Source organism: Aplidium turbinatum, chromosome 3, assembly GCF_918807975.1.
Source record: "Aplidium turbinatum chromosome 3, kaAplTurb1.1, whole genome shotgun sequence".
Taxonomy (NCBI): domain Eukaryota; kingdom Metazoa; phylum Chordata; class Ascidiacea; order Aplousobranchia; family Polyclinidae; genus Aplidium; species Aplidium turbinatum.
Window position 1 is genome coordinate 24,803,858 of NC_137474.1, and position 18,193 is coordinate 24,822,050.

Here is an 18,193-nt window from a genome sequence, read left to right on the forward strand (position 1 = left end):
ATTTAAGTGCTACTACAGAATCGCCCGCCTTGCTCAGTGACGTCATGACAAAGTGTGACGTCATGCAAAAAAACGCAACTACTTTTGGGAAGGGTGCAAAAATACGGAATAGAAGTGAAAGCGGAATGGATATTGATTTTTCAATATTTGTGGTGAATAGTGATTGATTGATTGATTGATTGAATCTTTATCCTCGGACTGGGAAAGCTTCTTGGAGAGATTAATCCTGGCAGTTTCGCATACTTGTAGAGGCTTTGAATCACTGACGCAGGCCCGGTCACCGAGATTGACAGAGTGAAGTTTCCGATTGTTGAAGGCTTGTTGTCGGGGAATTATTCCATCCATTAGATGCCGCTGAATGGAGAGCAGCCCTTAACGTGCGTTGCTCAAGCGCACACCCCGAGAGTCGAACCAGCGCCGCTATTGATCTTGAAGTTTCTTCGTTCCAGAAGTGACGCGCTAACCAATTGAGCTATCGGGGCGGCTTCCACCAAATGTACTGTAGCTTTCTAATTTCTGCTTAGATTTTAACAATTTTACCATCGTTGGAAAGCATGATGCTTCATCTACCCGAATAAATTAATTGATAGTCCAAACTACCTAACCAACACAAATTAAAAGACGATTCAAACGTAACCGCTTAACGAAGCTTTTTTCAAATGCATTCTTAAAGGCTAGGGATTGTAGATCATAGGGATGCGAAACTTCATCCGCTTTTGGCTTATCCGCAACACTAGAAGGGTTACGTTTTTTTCTAATTTACAAAATATTTTACTTTTTATGGGTTATATAAGAAGAGTGAAGTTGGTTTTAAAGTAATTTAAGGTTTTTAGTTAAAAGCAAGCCAGCAGTAAAGCGTAAAAAAATTGTCAAATTGGCAATTGACCCTTCTAATGTTGAAGGAACAACGGAGTTGCGCGTCCCGTAATGTACCGTCTCTATTAAAGGCGATTCGATCATTGTTCATCATAAGGCGCACCCCGTTAGCTGTGATCGGTGAATAGCAGGGGCTCCGGACACTTCCTGAGAGTGGGGGGGTAATTTAAGCAGGGGCGGGAACGATGTTTTGACATCAACAGGGGCTTATTGGATTATCGCATCACATATACTTCTGGAAGATCGCTCCCCAGACTCAGTTCGCATTACTAAAAGCTTCAGTTTCTTATACAGCGCCTTAGGCTACATGTTTCGCGCCGAAGACGCAAAATTTTTGCCTTTCAGCACGATTTAAAATCGAAAAATTCTTTCAACAAATCTGAAATCACGAGCAAAAGCTTTTTAACATTTGCCACATTTTTTTGAGGTTTTGAGACAATTTTGACTGGAAAAGGGGACGTGCGCAAAATTCCTCTCTGTATTCTTCCTTGGCTCAAGTCCTCCAAATTCTGCACTTCAGAGGCTAAAAGGTTAGATTTAAAAGGCCAAAAGCGTTAAGGTCAAAGCTATGATTTATAAAACTTAATTTACAATTACATGAATAGGCTACAGCACGACAACTACGACAACATGTGCCATAACATCCATAGTGAAATGAAATGTTTCAGTATCTAGGGTTAGGCCTATATTCAACTCAGAAAAAAAAGAAGCTAAAATGCATTAACTTTTACAAGAACTGAAAATAAGGAGACATCTTGATCGATACTACAGGAAGAAGGCCTACCATCTGCGCCGTTATGAGAAATAACACCAAACAAAAAATGCCATAACACCCAGGTAATAGGCCTATTTTGTGCCAAAGCAAAATCTCACAAAAACTACAAAGAAATAACATTATCAACGAACACCTCAACTCAAACAAAACACTGTGTGCACTCTGCTTCTATTCTAAGCAGAACAGTCAGAAGTCGCCAAAGACTTTAAATCTTTGTGCAGTGTTGAAAAAACTTCTTTGCAGATTTCACTTTCACTTAGTTCGTCCAAATAGCCTACACTTGATGTCAAGTCAAGTCAATTTATTTTGTTTTAACAGCGCCATATATTAACAAACAATCAGAGTAAAATGTGATTGTCAAAACAATGCATAGTAGGCTACAACTGTTGGTTAGATTATGGCGCAATCAGGATGGTAGCGAAAGACCATAAGCAGTCATCTAGTCAGATGGGCATGGCACATGGCAATGAAATTGAGTCTTGAAGCAGTCATTGTGCTTCGAAGCCATGTTTTTAAGCGGCGTAGTGAGCTAAACCATCTTTCAGCTTCTGCAGCTTCTTTCGTGCTGTTCCATTGTCATTGTATTATGTAAAGTGCTGGTATTGTGCTATATATTATATATGTGTTAATGTTCTTAATTTTGGGTCTTTTGTTTAAACGTTTGGGTGGCAGCTGACTTTGGTGACCTTTTGGTCTTTCGCTGCCATCCTTGTTGTGCGAATTATTTGTGTTTATTGTGTTTTTGCTTTTTGTGTCTTTCTTTTTCGCCAACAAAACAAAAAATAAACTGAACTGAACTGCATCAGAAGAAGAGCCATTGACCAATAGCAATTTTACAAGTTTTTCACACTGGCATAAAACTCATTGACAATAATAGGCCTAACTCCCATTAACTTGTTTCGAACATCACACCCATACTTGATCTGCCCAAATTTCTGATGAAAGTGGCTTAAATCTTGACCCAGATTTTTCACGTCGAAGCCATATCGTTCCAACGCTGTAACAGCACTCTCGTTGACTGTGCTAGATACTAAAACTTCAAGCATTTGGTGAATTTTAATATCTTCATCATTGAAGTGGTGGGTGAGGCCTTGCCCTATGCTGCCAATAGATGCATAGAACTTCCTTCTGTAATGAGAGGTCATGGGAAGCACTTTGCTTACAGCGCTTTCTTGAAATTGGACTTTAGCTAAGCCTAAGCTATCCACTTGCTACTGAGATTCCTTGTATAACTGCATAAATTGTTCTTCATTTCTAAGACTCTGGTAATTAACTTTTGAGTTTTCCACCAACTCCATCATGTCGCTGATGGTAGCCTATAGGCTAAGACTTGATCTGCAACAGGTCAGTTATCTTTCAATTGGTTTGAATAAAACTTGGCAAAACTGCAATGCAAAGTATGTTGCCTTGCAATAATTGGGAATAAAGGCCTAATGATTTCGCATTGTTGAAATTTTGATGTGTGTTTAGCAAAGCTTCGTAGTTTGACAACACTGAAGAAATGGCCGGTACATGTGTCAGCCACCTTGTTTGGCACAAAGTGTGCAAGCCATGGTGGGATTCCTCCTGCAGGGCGATTTTGAACTTGCCAGACTGTCCTATCCACCAAATGTCTGTCGACCAAACGACTGTCGACCAAACGACCGGCAAAAAAATGAGATCATGCAATGCAGTAACTGAGGGGCACAAGGGCGTGGAGATATTAGCGTCTGTATGAGACGTTATAATTGGAGTGGTGGGTGCAATGCCAATAGTGTCAAGAGTTAAAAAAGACGTGAAGTTATGAGAACTATTGACACAAGTTTAACCCTATCTTAATACGAGCTGTTTTCGTACGCGGAAAGTACGTCACGGGCTATCTTAGCCAGTGCTAATTAATCGCTAATAACGGGAGCTATGGAAATCACAGAGCCAAAATATTTTACAAGATAATAACCATGTGTTTTGTGCGTAGGCTATAGAAATTAACGTTTTACCCAACAAATTCGGTACCTCTAAATACCCATTGTCAGGCATTGTCGGGCATTGTCAGGCATTGTCGGGCATTGTCAGGCATTGTCAGTCATTGTCGGGCATTGTCGGCTTTTCGGGGGGTTGTGGAGCATTTCTAGGGGTTGTCGAGCATTTTCAGGGGTTGTCAGGCATTGTAGAGTAGATACTTTCAGGCATTGTTGGGAATTTCCAGGCATTGTCTAAGATTTCCAGGCATTGTCTAAGATTTCCAGGCATTGTCGCTCATTATCAGTAGTTGACGGGTTTGTTAGGCATTGTTACCGCCGCTGCTCGCCTACTTAATTTTAGTGGATAGTCTGGTAGATCAGTCGTCAACCTATACCTAATTATTCCTGACTTGACACCCACACTGTCTAAAATACCACACTCAGTTAAATCACCAAAGGAGATGGGTAACACAGTATAATTGTGGCTCAAGCCTATGATGTAAACACTTAAAGGAATAACAATGACCAACTTAATTCGAGTGATGAGGTTGATGAAAGGATTACCAATTATTGAAACAACCACTGTCTAGTAATTAAGAGACAGCAAAAATACGTCCTAACTCTAGCGATGTCAGTATCTAAAAGACAGTTCCAAAGCGACCGCGAGATGACGTCACGAGATTAATTGATCAACAATCGATAAAGAATTTAACAGTTGCAAGAACGCTCAGATATGAAGGGAATCCGTAACAGGCATTATAGAACATTTTCAGGCATTGTCAAACATTTTCAGGTGTTGTCGAGCATTGTCAGGGGTTGTCAGGCATTGTAGAGTAGCTACTTTCAGGCATTGTAGAGTAACTACTTTCAGGCATTGTTTGGAATTTCCACGCATTGTCTAGGATTTCCAGGCATTGTCGATCATTATCAGTGGTTGACGGGTTTGTTAGGCATTATAGAACATTTTCAGGCATTGTCGAACATGTTCAGGGGTTGTTGAGCATTTGCAGGGGTTGTCAGGCATTGTAGAGTACGTAGCTACTTTCAAGCATTGTTGGGAATTTCCAGGCATTGTTTAGGATTTCCAGGCATTGTCGATCATTATCAGTGGTTGACGGGTTTGTTCGGCATTATAGAACATTTTCAGGCATTGTCGAACATATTCAGGGGTTGTGAAGCATTTTCAGGGGTTGTCAGGCATTGTAGATTAGATACTTTTAAGCATTGTTGTGAATTTCCAGGCATTGTCTAGGATTTCCAGGCATTGTCTAGGATTTCCAGGCATTGTCGATCATTATCAGTGGTTGACGGGTTTGTTAGGCATTATAGAACATTTTCAGGCATTGTCGAACATGTTCAGGGGTTGTTGAGCATTTGCAGGGGCTGTCAGGCATTGTAGAGTAGCTACTTTCAAGCATTGTTGGGAATTTCCAAGCATTGTCTAGGATTTCCAGGCATTGTCGATCATTATCAGTGGTTGACGGGTTTGTTAGTCATTATAAAACATTTTCAGGCATTGTCGAACATATTCAGGGGTTGTGGAGCATTTTCAGGGGTTGTCAGGCATTGTAGAGTAGATAGGCTACTTTTAGGCATTGTTGTGAATTTCCAGGCATTGTCTAGGATTTCCAGGCATTGTCTAGGATTTTCAGGCATTGTCTAGGATTTCCAGGCATTGTCGATCATTATCAGTGGTTGACGGGTTTGTTAGGCATTGTAGAACATTTTCAGGCATTGTCGAACATTTTCAGGCATAGTCGAGCATTTTCAGGGGTTGTCAGGCATTGTAGAGTAGCTACTTTCAGGCATTGTTTGGAATTTCCAGGCATTGTCTAGGATTTCCAGGCATTGTAGATCATTATTAGCGGTTGACGGGTTTGTTAGGCATTATAGAACATTTTCAGGCATTGTCGAGCATTTTCAGGTGTTGTCGAGCATTTTCAGGGGTTGTCAAGCATTGTAGAGTAGCTACTTTCAGGCATTGTTTAGGATTTCCAGGCATTGTCTAGGATCTCCAGGCATTGTCGATCATTATTAGTGGTTGACGGGTTTGTTAGGCATTATAGAACATTTTCAGGCATTGTCGAACATATTCAGGGGTTGTCGAGCATTTTCAGGGGTCGTCAGGCATTGTAGAGTAGCTACTTTCAGGCATTGTTTGGAATTTCCAGGCATTGTCTAGGATTTCCAGGCATTGTCGATCATTATTAGTGGTTGACGGGTTTGTTAGACATTATAGAACATTTTCAGGCATTGTCGAACATTTTCAGGTATTGTCGAGCATTTTCAGGGGTTATCAGGCATTGTAGAGTAGATACTTTTAGGCATTGTTGTGAATTTCCAGGCATTGTCTAGGATTTCCAGGCATTGTCGATCATTATCAGTGGTTGACGGGTTTGTTAGGCATTATAGAACATTTTCAGGCATGGTCGAACATTTTCAGGCATTGTCGAGCATTTTCAGGGGTTGTCAGGCATTGTAGAGTAGCTACTTTCAGGCATTGTTTGGAATTTCCAGGCATTGTCTAGGATTTCCAGGCATTGTCTAGGATTTCCAGGCATTGTCGATCATTATTAGTGATTGACGGGTTTGTTAGGCATTATAGAACATTTTCAGGCATTGTCGAACATTTTCAGGCACTGTCGAGCATTTTCAGGGGTTATCAGGCATTGTAGAGTAGATACTTTTAGGCATTGTTGTGAATTTCCAGGCATTGTCTAAGACTTCCAGGCAATGTCGATCATTATCAGTGGTTGACGGGTTTGTTAGGCATTATAGAACATTTTCAGGCATTGTCGAACATTTTCAGGCATTGTCGAGCATTTTCAGGGGTTATCAGGCATTGTAGAGTAGATACTTTTAGGCATTGTTGTGAATTTCCAGGCATTGTCTAAGACTTCCAGGCAATGTCGTTCATTATCAGTGGTTGACGGGTTTGTTAGGCATTATAGAACATTTTCAGGCATTTTCGAACATATTCAGGGCTTGTCGAGCATTTTCAGGGGTTGTCAGGCATTGTAGAGTAGCTACTTTCAGGCATTGTTTGGAATTTCCAAGCGTTGTTTGGAATTTCCAGGCATTTTCTAGGATTTTCAGGCATTGTCGATCATTATTAGTGGTTGACGGGTTTTTTAGGCATTATAGAACATTTTCAGGCATCGTCGAACATTTTCAGGTGTTGTCGAGCATTTTCAGGGGTTGTCAGGCATTGTAGAGTAGCTACTTTCAGGCATTGTTTGGAATTTCCAGGCATTGTCTAGGATTTCCAGGCATTGTCGATCATTATCAGTGGTTGACGGGTTTGTTAGGCATTATAGAACATTTTCAGGCATTGTCGAACATGTTCAGGGGTTGTTGAGCATTTGCAGGGGTTGTCAGGCATTGTAGAGTAGCTACGTTCAAGCATTGTTTGGAATTTCCAAGCATTGTCTAGGATTTCCAGGCATTGTCGATCATTCTTCGTGGTTGACGGGTTTGTTAGTCATTATAGAACATTTTCAGGCATTGTCGAACATATTCAGGGGTTGTGGAGCATTAGGCATTGTTGAACATTTTCAGGCATTGTCTAGGATTTCCAGGCATTGTCTAGGATTTCCAGACATTGTCGATCATTATCAGTGGTTGACGGGTTTGTTAGGCATTGTAGAACATTTTCAGGCATTGTCGAACATCTTCAGGCATTGTCGAACATTTTCAGGCATTGTCGAACATTTTCAGGCATTGTCGAACATTTTCAGGCATTGTCGAGCATTTTCAGGGGTTGTCAGGCATTGTAGAGTAGCTACTTTCAGGCATTGTTTGGAATTTCCAGGCATTGTCTAGGATTTCCAGGCATTGTCGATCATTATCAGTGGTTGACGGGTTTGTTAGGCATTATAGAACATTTTCAGGCATTGTCGAACATGTTCAGGGGTTGTTGAGCATTTGCAGGGGTTGTCAGGCATTGTAGAGTACGTAGCTACTTTCAGGCATTGTTTAGGATTTCCAGGCATTGTCTAGGATTTCCAGGCATTGTCGATCATTATCAGTGGTTGACGGGTTTGTTAGACATTATAGAACATTTTCAGGCATTGTCGAACATTTTCAGGTATTGTCGAGCATTTTCAGGGGTTATCAGGCATTGTAGAGTAGCTACTTTTAGGCATTGTTTTGAATTTCCAGGCATTGTCTAGGATTTCCAGGCATTGTCGATCATTATCAGTGGTTGACGGGTTTGTTAGGCATTGTAGAACATTTTCAGGCATGGTCGAACATTTTCAGGCATTGTCGAGCATTTTCAGGGGTTGTCACCCAGCTAGAAATTTCACGTGTATTACACGTAGATGGTACTGCTAATTTGCATTCATCAAATGCTGGCATTTGCACAACAATCTAACCTCTTAGTGTAATTTATTAAGTTAAGAATCGATTTCGCTATAGTAATAGCATCTTCAGCTAGCACATGTAGAAAAAGAAGAAAATTTGAAAAATACGTAAAACGAACAAATAAAGCAAACTCCGATGTTATCATCACGCATAAAAATTATATTTTAAATAGATGGTTACATAATATTAAAATCAAAACCTGCAAGCCTAAATCTTAACTGGTGTTCTCCCACGATTTCCAACAATATTCTGGTACAAAATTCAAGAAATTTATTAATCTACGTACCTTGGGTAAATTTAAGCGAGACCACTTAAATTTACTCTAAGAACTATCATTAAAAGATCACATTAATTTGCGACTAAAAAATGTCATGAAGTTTCCTTTTTACATAACGTAATAAAAACGTGTAAAGACACCTACAAAAACACATAATCTAACTTATATCCTAAAAAATGCGGAGGAGCGTGGTTGACACCAATCCACTTGAGTGGAGAATTCTTTCTGTTTATACCGTCCTTGGGAAGTAGTTTTACCTAACACAAATTAAAAATTGCCCAAATGAACGAAAGAACTTCAACACGTTTAATATACGTGGAAAACACGTGTTACTTTTCAACAAATGGAAACGTGCAATACACGTGGAAACAACATATAATCAACATACAAAAAATTCCGGTAAAACATCCTTCTGCTCGGGTAAACATTTTTTCTCTTTTGTATGCCCTCTTCTGGGTGTGATTTTACCTTATATACCTTAAAAATTAGTCAAATAATTAAATCATAGGATTTTGAACACGTGTAATATACGTGGAAAACACGTGTTATTTTTGCAAGAGTTATATTCACAAAATAATCCCTGATAAAACTTCTAGAATCATATTTACACACTAGTCATACTAAATGATAGCTAAAATATGTCTCTAAAAAAATGTTTTTTAAACAAGTGAATTTTTGTTGGTGTACACAAACTCCTTAATAACACCTGAATTCTACCTAAGATACCATACTACCTAAAATCAACCAAAAATCAACGTGTAACATACGTAGCTTTCTAGCTGGGCAGGCATTGCAGAGTAGCTACTTTCAGGCATTGTTTGGAATTTCCAAGGATTGTCTAGGATTTCCGAGCATTGTCTAGGATTTCCAGGCATTGTCGATCATTATTAGTGGTTGACGGGTTTGTTAGGCATTATAGAACATTTTCAGGCATTGTCGAACATTTTCAGGCATTGTCGAGCATTTTCAGGGGTTGTCAGGCATTGTAGAGTAGCTACTTTCAGGTATTGTCTAGGAATTTCCAGGCATTGTCTAGGATTTCCAGGCATTGTCGATCATTATCAGTGGTTGACGGGTTTGTTAGGCATTATAGAACATTTTCAGGCATTGTCGAACATATTCAGGGCTTGTCGAGCATTTTCAGGGGTTGTCAGGCATTGTAGAGTAGCTACTTTCAGGCATTGTTTGGAATTTCCAAGCATTGTTTGGAATTTCCAGGCATTGTTTAGGATTTCCAGGCATTGTCGATCATTATCAGTGGTTGACGGGTTTGTTAGGCATTATAGAACATTTTCAGGCATTGTCGAGCATTTTCAGGTGTTGTCGAGCATTTTCAGGGGTTGTCAGGCATTGTAGAGTAGCTACTTTCAGGCATTGTTTGGAATTTCCAGGCATTGTCTAGGATTTCCAGGCATTGTCGATCATTATTAGTGGTTGACGGGTTTGTTAGGCATTATAGAACATTTTCAGGCATTGTCGAACAGTTTCAGGTGTTGTCGAGCATTTTCAGGGGTTATCAGGCATTGTAGAGTAGCTGCTTTCAGGCATTGTTGTGAATTTCCAGGCATTGTCTAGGATTTCCAGGCATTGTCTAGGATTTCCAGGCATTGTCGATCATTATCAGTGTTTGACGGGTTTGTTAGACATTATAGAACATTTTCAGGCATTGTCGAACATTTTCAGGGGTTGTCGAGCATTTTCAGGGTTGTCAAGCATTGCAGAGTAGCTACTTTCAGGCATTGTTTTGAATATCCAGGCATTGTCTAGGATTTCCAGGCATTGTCGATCATTATCAGTGGTTGACAGGCTTGTGAGGCATTATCGAATATTTTCAGGCATTGTCGAACATATTCAGGGGTTGTTGAGTATTTGCAGGGGTTGTTAGGCATTGTAGAGTAGCTCCATTCAGGTGTGGCGATCTCCGCATCATACCCTTCATATAAAATTCTCGCACAGGCAATGTTGGGAATTTCCAGGCATTGTCCAGGATTTCCAGGCATTGTCGATCATTATCAGTGGTTGACAGGTTTGTTAGGCATTATATAACATTTTCAGGCATTGTCGAACATATTCAGGGGTTGTCGAGCATTTGCAGGGGTTGTCAGGCATTGTAGATCGAGTAGCTACTTTCAGGCATTGTCCATCATTATCAGTGATTGACAGGCTTGTTAGGCATTGTCGAACATTTTCAAGGATTGTCGAACATATTCAGGGGTTGTCGAGCATTTTCAGTGGTTGTGGAGCATTTGCAGGGGTTGTCAGGCATTGTAGAGTAGCTACTTTCAGGCATTGTTGGGAATTTCCAGGCATTGTCTAGGATTTCCAGGCATTGTCGAACATATTCAGTGGTTGTTAGGTTTGTTAGGCATTGTCGAAAGTTTTCTTGGGTTGTCGATCATTTCCAGGTTTATCAGGCATTGTCGATGTTACACACTATCCACAATACACATAACAGCAAAAAACAAACATTAACACATGTTTTCGATAACAAACAGTCATACAAGGAAGAAAAACATTCCTAAAAAGCATGTTTTTTATCAATATTCCGGAGAGAAACATTCTCGATCGACTCAGATAATTTGCTTGGTAGATAAATCCAGTCAGAGCTTTAGTAAGTAGGCTATAGAAACAAAATATCCATTGTTGAAAAATAAAAATTGTTTTTGATGATTTTGAATCTCGATTTAGTGTTTTTCATGAAATCGAAGAAATAGTCGACTACGTCTCATACCCGTTCAAGTCGGATTTAATTGTGTCTACTCTCTACTAATTTCTCTCAAAATAAATGAAATATTTTTGTTGGAAACAGGTGCGTAGGTACGATTGAAGTGGAAATGTAGACATTGAAGGTTCGAGCATCCGAAGATGATTTCTGGTGGTTTGTTGTTGATGCAAAATAGTGCAATATCAAAAGATGTGCGGAACACATCCATTCTAGTTTTGGTTCAACTTATTTATGTCAATCTGCATTTTCATTTGTGAACGTAATCAAAAAAAAGCAACGTGCTGTGCTAACCGACCGCCACCTGGACGATTGCTTTAGACACCTGATGTAATGATTGTCTAAAACGTTTTCTGCCTAGACTGGATAAAGTGCAGGCCTTACTTATTAGAAGAAATGGTGTATTGAAAACGACAATAATAAAACGAAACAAACAGTTGCTTACCGAATTCTTACATATTCCCTAGTCACTCCAAATCTCCAGTTCTCCATATTTATAAAACAATGACCACTCCAGTCCATGCCAAAACGTAAAAAGAAAGATCAACTAGCAAAAATTGTAAATGCATGGCCGGGTCACTCAAGCATGAAAAAATAGAATGGAGCAGAGATACAACAATAATATTAAATGGGCGGGGAATCGTTTCTAACATACCCACCCCCAAAACCAGAGTTTAACAAATGAGGGTTTTACCAATGTAAAACGATTAAAACGAAGCAAAACACAAACCAATTAATTGCCACAAGGTGGCCACATAAACGACAATTAACATGAATTATGCAAATGTCGACCAGAATCAAAAATATTCGCGGTTAGCAAGGATCACAATTGCAACACAAAGGCTGGCTTGCATTACACACAAACTTAATAGAACATGCATAACAGTAGCCTACAGAAGGACGTCGAAGACACGCCCAAGAGGAGTTAAAAAGCCCTTTTGACCAACATGCTTAGCGATTGCTAAAATTAAGCACAAAAACATAAGTCTACCGACAACTGGAAGTCAGCATAAACGGATACACGAAAAACAAATGGAAACATACATGGTACCAGTGGCAAAAGCGGGGATATGGCATAAACAAAAGCACACATACAACCTAATACTGCGCAATGCTATGACCAACGCAAGTGACATTAAAGTCAGAGCAAAAGTACCAGAAATAACACTCGACTGTTAAGTCGAGTCGTGATAGTTAAGCAATGAATTGACAAAACACAAAAAATAATATCGCACATAGCAAAAGCTTTAGTAGTGAGACAGGTGTGTGAAATAGTCAGACCAAAAACAGAGCTAGACTGCTACAGTGTAAATAACTGCAGGATGCAAATAGAAACAACACTATTAATGGGAGTCAATAACACAGTTATGGCAGAACTGCTGGATGCAAATGCATCGACGACACCGCGTTAGCTGCGGTAGTGAGGAGCACAAGAATAATAATAGTAAAATAAACACAAACACGCAATACAATTCAAATATGAAACCTAAGCAGCATGAGCAATGTCAGTTGTGCAATCGTGCCAACCAGCCAGCCTAGAAAACAAAATTGTCATTTTAAAAGTCCATACTGCCCTCTAGCAGGCAGATCTTTCTGATGTCGCGAACAAACTCTGTACCGTCAGCAACCTTTACTCGCACGCGTCTGACAAGTTTATTAGTGTCCGGCATAACTTCCTTTACAATAGCCTTGGGCCAGTGCCCACGTTTAGTTGCCTCGTCCGCTACCAGTACCAAATCGCCTGGTTTCAAGCTTGGAGATGTGCCAAACCACTTTTGTCGGGGCTGCAACAGAGGGAGATATTGCAACAGCCATTGTTCCCAAAACTTGTCTGTGAGGTATTGGGTCTTTCTCCAAGAGCGTCGATAACCGTCAGCCTTCATAATAAAAACATCTGGCGATAGGGTGTCACAAGCTGACCCGGTGAGTATCATACTTGGAGTCAGGGCTTGCAGATCATCTGGTGACGATGGGAGCGAAGTGATGGGACGATCGTTTAAAATTCTTTCAATCTCTGCTACCAGCGTGAGAAGGTCGAACTCATCCAACGTAGCGTTTCCCACCAGCGACCGCATCAATTTTCTTAATAAACGAAAAAATGTTTCGTAGAAGCCGCCTTGGTGTGAGGCACGCGGAGGGTTGAAGTGCCAGTTCGTTTCATGCCGAAGTAAGACATCTGCGACTTTCTTTTGATGGAGGTTCTTGAGTCCTTGCCGAAGTTCGCGGTCTGCAGCAACAAAGTTTCCTCCGTTGTCACTGTACAGATCAGTAGGACAAACGTTTCTACGGCTGCAGAATCTTCGGTAGGCTTGAATGAATGCACTTGCCTCCAGGGATTGCACGACTTCAAAGTGCACAGCACGGGTCGCCAAACAATTAAAAATACAAACATATCGCTTAACACTGCTGCGGCCGCTCTTTACCATCAGTGGACCAAGAAGGTCTGTGCCAGCAGCTTGAAAAGGAATGGATTTGTTTACGCGTGGAGCAGGTAAGTTGCCGATCTGCTGTTTTGCGGCAGTAGCTTTCCAAAAACGACAGTTCATACAGGAATGCAAGACCCTTTTGACAGCTGACCGCCCTTTGACAATCCAATAACGGGAAGCAATGGCGGTAAGGACTTGTGAGCATCCCATGTGTCCTTCTCGTTCGTGATACCTCATGATCACTAGATCGGTGATTGGGTGCTGATGTGGGAGAATGATCGGATGCCTTCTTCCGCTTGACAGAGAAGATTGTTGCAATCGCCCACCAACTCTTAACGTTCCGTTAACAACATAGGGGTTTAGGGACTGTAGCTCCTTCAAAGCCACATGCTTCTTCAGCTGCAGGTCGGACACGAGTTCCACCGGGGCGTCGAATCCTGGGTGGTTATGGAGAACTGCGAACACCGTCGGGTACACTTGATGCTGGGCGGCTGTGACAATGGCAAGTTCAGCTTCGTCCATCTCCTCGACACTGAGCGAATCTGTCTTAACAGTCAAGGAGTCATCTCGGCATTTCCTTTTCAGGTACAATTTGAAGCGAAGCAACCATGCAACCGTTCTTTGTAGATCGTGGAAGTTCGAGTAGCGGGTAAACAACCGACAGAGAGAGTCCGAGTCCGTAATCGCGTGTTGTTGGGCTGAGCAATGTTCAATGTTTTTAACCTCTGGATCGTCTGACGAAATTCCGCCAACAAAGTCGGGCTGGTTTGGCCAATTGCTCGTGACATCATGCAAAAACTTAGGACCATTGAACCAAAGCTTAGCGGTATTAACTTTATCAGGCCAAACTCCCCGAGACGCGAGATCAGCGGGGTTTAAGGTAGTCGGTACATAATGCCATTGATTGACACTGGTAAGCATGTGAATAGTGCTCAGCCTATTAGCCACAAAGGTGTGAAAACGAGTCGAAGTATTATTAATGTAACGCAGCACAACAGTTGAGTCTGTCCATAAGACAACACAATTGAATTTAAAATCACACTCCGTCAGGATAAAATTGCAGACTTTGGCAGCGAGCACAGCAGCAGTGAGCTCCAGGCGAGGTACGCTAACAGGCTTTAATGGAGCCACTCGAGACTTGCCAAATAGAAAATTACCAATTACTACAGAATCATCATAAAACACTTTAACATAAAACACGACCCCATAGCCACTGGTACTGGCATCACAAAAACCATGCAATTCAAAGCGGATAGCACATTTACCAAAAAGAGTCAGGCTTCTAGCGATGGAAACACATTCAAGCTCTGGAAGGGCCTTTAACCAAGCTTCCCAATTAATGTTTACTGGCCCAAGGCCATTAAGGGGTTCATCCCAATCAAGTTGAGCGTCACATGCCTGCTGCAGGAGTTGCCTAGCAGGTAAAATGAAGGGTTGTATTAGACCCAGTGGGTCGTATGTTTGCGAAATCATGGAGAGAACGCCTCTCCGGGTGTTGGGCTTTTGTTGAATACTCACCCTCACCTCCATGCAATTGTTTGTAAAGCAAACGAATTAAATAGAATGAATCATTTTTTATTAAATCGAAGTTTCAAATTTGCTATTCGGGAATTGAAAAATATCTCTAATGAATATAATTTATTGCGACCGGTGTCAGAAGAGAGACATTCCCCAGTCGTGAATTTAACCTTCTTGTTCTAAAGTTCAGTCCGTTCGCTTGCAAGTCAAATTTCGAATGCCTGTCTGAGTGTTTGCATTTTTCAATTCCCCGCTTATATCATAATATCCCGGTAGAGCCTTTTCATCAATAATAGCTATCGTAAGAATCAAGGGAAAAGCTATACCGGTTTCATAGTTATGTCGCATTAGAAATACAGATGTGTTGAGCTAGATTCTGTGTGAGTAGCGTTTGTTAACAGGAAGCTTGACTTATGTTCTGTGAGAACGTTAGGTTTTGAATTTGCAGCATTGAAATGCATTTTGCAATAATGATAAATTTCGGTCAAATGTTAAAATATAAATTTGTTAGTTAAAAACATGGTACATGTTACACAATCGCTTGCAGCATTCCACACAACACCAAGGGTTTTCTGCGTTGGAAGCTGGCACTGCGGCAGATCGACTTTCGACGCCAACTCTTCCTGCAACACAGAACTCAAGACCTCTGCACTGTTAGACAGGAATTTAGTTAAATGGAAGCCGCCACTTTGTAATAGTTCACGCAGTTGTTGTATTAATTCGATAGCCTGATCCGGCGATTCACATGAATGACAAATATCGTCAACATAAACATTTTTTAAAACTGTGTTAACAGTGTTTTGATCAGCACCTGTTTTATTGTCTTTGGCAGTCATCCGAAGCGCGAAGGCAGCACAGCATGGCGACGACTTTGCTCCAAACACATGAGTTTGCATACGGTAGTCGACAGGTTCCCGCTTGAGATCATTGTCCGGATACCATAAGAATCGAAAGGCATCCCTGTCTCCTTCGTCTACACGTACTTGGGAAAACATGGCCTTAATATCGCTCACAACAGCGATCGGATGTTGCCTGAAGCGAAACAATGTTCCTACAAGGTTATTGGTGAGATCTGGGCCATGAAGCAGCTTGTCATTTAATGACACGCCTTTAAACTTCGCGCTGCAGTCGAAAACGACTCTAAACTTGGCCGCATTGGTCGTGCAGTGATGGGGCACATAGCACGTCTTCCCTGGTGTGTCTACCACACCAGTTTCAAGTGGCACAGCATAGCCACATTTAACATATTCCTGCATTTTACCACGATACTCATTGAATAACTCCGGGTCAGCAATAAATCGGCGCTTCATTCCCTCTAAGCGCTTGAGTGCCATAGAGCGATTATTGCACAAGTCCGGGTCTTCATCCTTCCACAACAGCCCTACAGAATAGTGTCCATCCACCTTCTTCACCGTGTCCTGCATGATCTGCAGCGCACGTTTATCCTCAATTGAAGGACAGGGGGCCTGTGGCTCATCGATGTCATTAAAATCCTGCAACAATACATTTAACATTCTATCGCAAGACTCCTTTACGCTAAGAAAGTTTACCATTACTGGTGAGTTGAGCTGCCTATCGCCACCATCTTTCCCATATATGGTCCAACCCAGAAGGGTGTGCAGTCCGCATGGTTCCCTGGTGCGCCAGTACGAACTTCCTGCAAAAGATAAGCCTGGTGAAGATCGCTACCCAATAACAACTCAACCTTCCTATCTTTTAGTTCAGGGAACTTTAAGTCCTCCAAATGACTATATGCACTACTAAGTGCTTCGGTGGGGATACTGTGGCTGACATCCACAATCTGGTCCATCACCAGAGCATCTGCAACGGAAAACACAGCTTGCTCTTCCATTCCCTGCACAGCCAAAAAATCAATTTTCTTGTCATGAAAGGAGACAGCATTGGTGGTCAGCAATTCTACATTGCTTTTCGTCGCAGCAACTCCTAAGCGAGATACGAGGCTTGAGGAGCATAGACTGACGCTGGATCCTTCATCGATAAAAGCATAAGTATAGGTATAGTTGGAGGGGTCCCCAGCCCATACCTTAACTGGTAAAACCTTAAAAATTGTTGTCCCAGATGTAGCTGGCACAGTTGTGGACGTTGTTGCTGAGATGCTCTTCCTCGGGGAAGAGGGACTTTCCACTTCCACACGGTTTACATGCAGAAGTGAGTTATGCCTCGATCCACACGTTGCACAAGATTTCTTAAATCTGCAGTCCACCACTCTGTGGCCTGATCTCAAGCAACAGAAACACAGCCTATGCTTTTGCACCAGGGTTCTTCTTTCTGCAACAGGTTTTTGTTTAAACATCTCACACTTCCATAGGGCATGCGACTCTGCACACAAACAACAGGACTCTTGTTTATGGTTAGCAGATTGGGAAATCTGCTCTTGGGTTGTGCAAACCGAAGCACGCTTGTAGCCACCTTGCGGATTAGATCGAGCCATCGTTGGTTGTAGAGCTCTCTTAACATCTTTGCCTGGTTGCATAAGATGGCCATATTGGCTGTCGGCTCGCGAGGCTGCATCCTCGACCAAGACTCTTAAATCACCAAACGTGGCACAGTCCGATCCCAAGTGATTAACATTAACAAACTGCTCCTTTAACTTATAAGGAAGTCGCAGGAACAGCCGTTGAAGCACCTCATCACTGCTTAAAAGATGGGACTTACCCCAGCCATCGAAACTGACTTCACACTTATACATCTTGTCGCAAAGCTTTGTGAGGCCCGGCGCATCCCACTCTGAAATAGGGGGTCCTTGCAGCAAATCTTCCTTCACTTTGGCCATGAGTTTTCCAGGGTTGCCAAACCTTTTTCTCAATCTATCCCATGCCATTCCATATGCTCTTTCACTATTTTGCAAGCAACTCAGGCCAGATATTACTTCCAAGGCCTGGCCTACACAATTGTTCTCCAAAAAGGCGATGCGATCTTCAAAGCTTAGATAGTTTGACTCAATGTATCGTTCAAAACGCCTTTTAAAGTTAAAGAACTTTAACACATTGCCGTCAAACTTCTCCAGCGACAACCGAGGACCATGAACATTTTGAAACCCTGCACTGAGCTGGGGTTGAGGCACGACGATGGGAAATTCACTACTATTATTAGCTTCAGTGCGAAAGGGAGATGTGTAAGGATTAAGAATATTACTAGCACTACTGCTGCCCTGAAGGATACCCTGTTCTGCTTTTACAGGTGGTATCTTTACACCACTCTCACGGGGTGTCACGTGACTGCTAAACTCAGCAGCTTTGCCTGTGTCACTGCCTGCATCCATAACTACAGATG

General features: G+C 41.6%; 2 protein-coding genes across 2 annotated transcripts; both read right to left on the reverse strand.

The window, feature by feature from the left end:
• Positions 1–12,511: 12,511 nt before the first annotated feature.
• On the reverse strand, positions 12,512–14,911 carry LOC145766646 (uncharacterized). The gene has a single exon (XM_082578360.1). It carries the CDS (start codon positions 14,909–14,911, stop codon positions 12,512–12,514), a length of 2,400 nt encoding a protein of 799 aa, XP_082434486.1.
• Positions 14,912–15,085: 174 nt separating this feature from the next.
• On the reverse strand, positions 15,086–16,413 carry LOC145766647 (uncharacterized). The gene is made up of 2 exons (XM_082578361.1): positions 15,433–16,413; positions 15,086–15,178 (listed from the first exon to the last, which is right to left on the reverse strand). Exons 1-2 carry the CDS (start codon positions 16,411–16,413, stop codon positions 15,086–15,088), a joined length of 1,074 nt encoding a protein of 357 aa, XP_082434487.1.
• Positions 16,414–18,193: the final 1,780 nt, after the last annotated feature.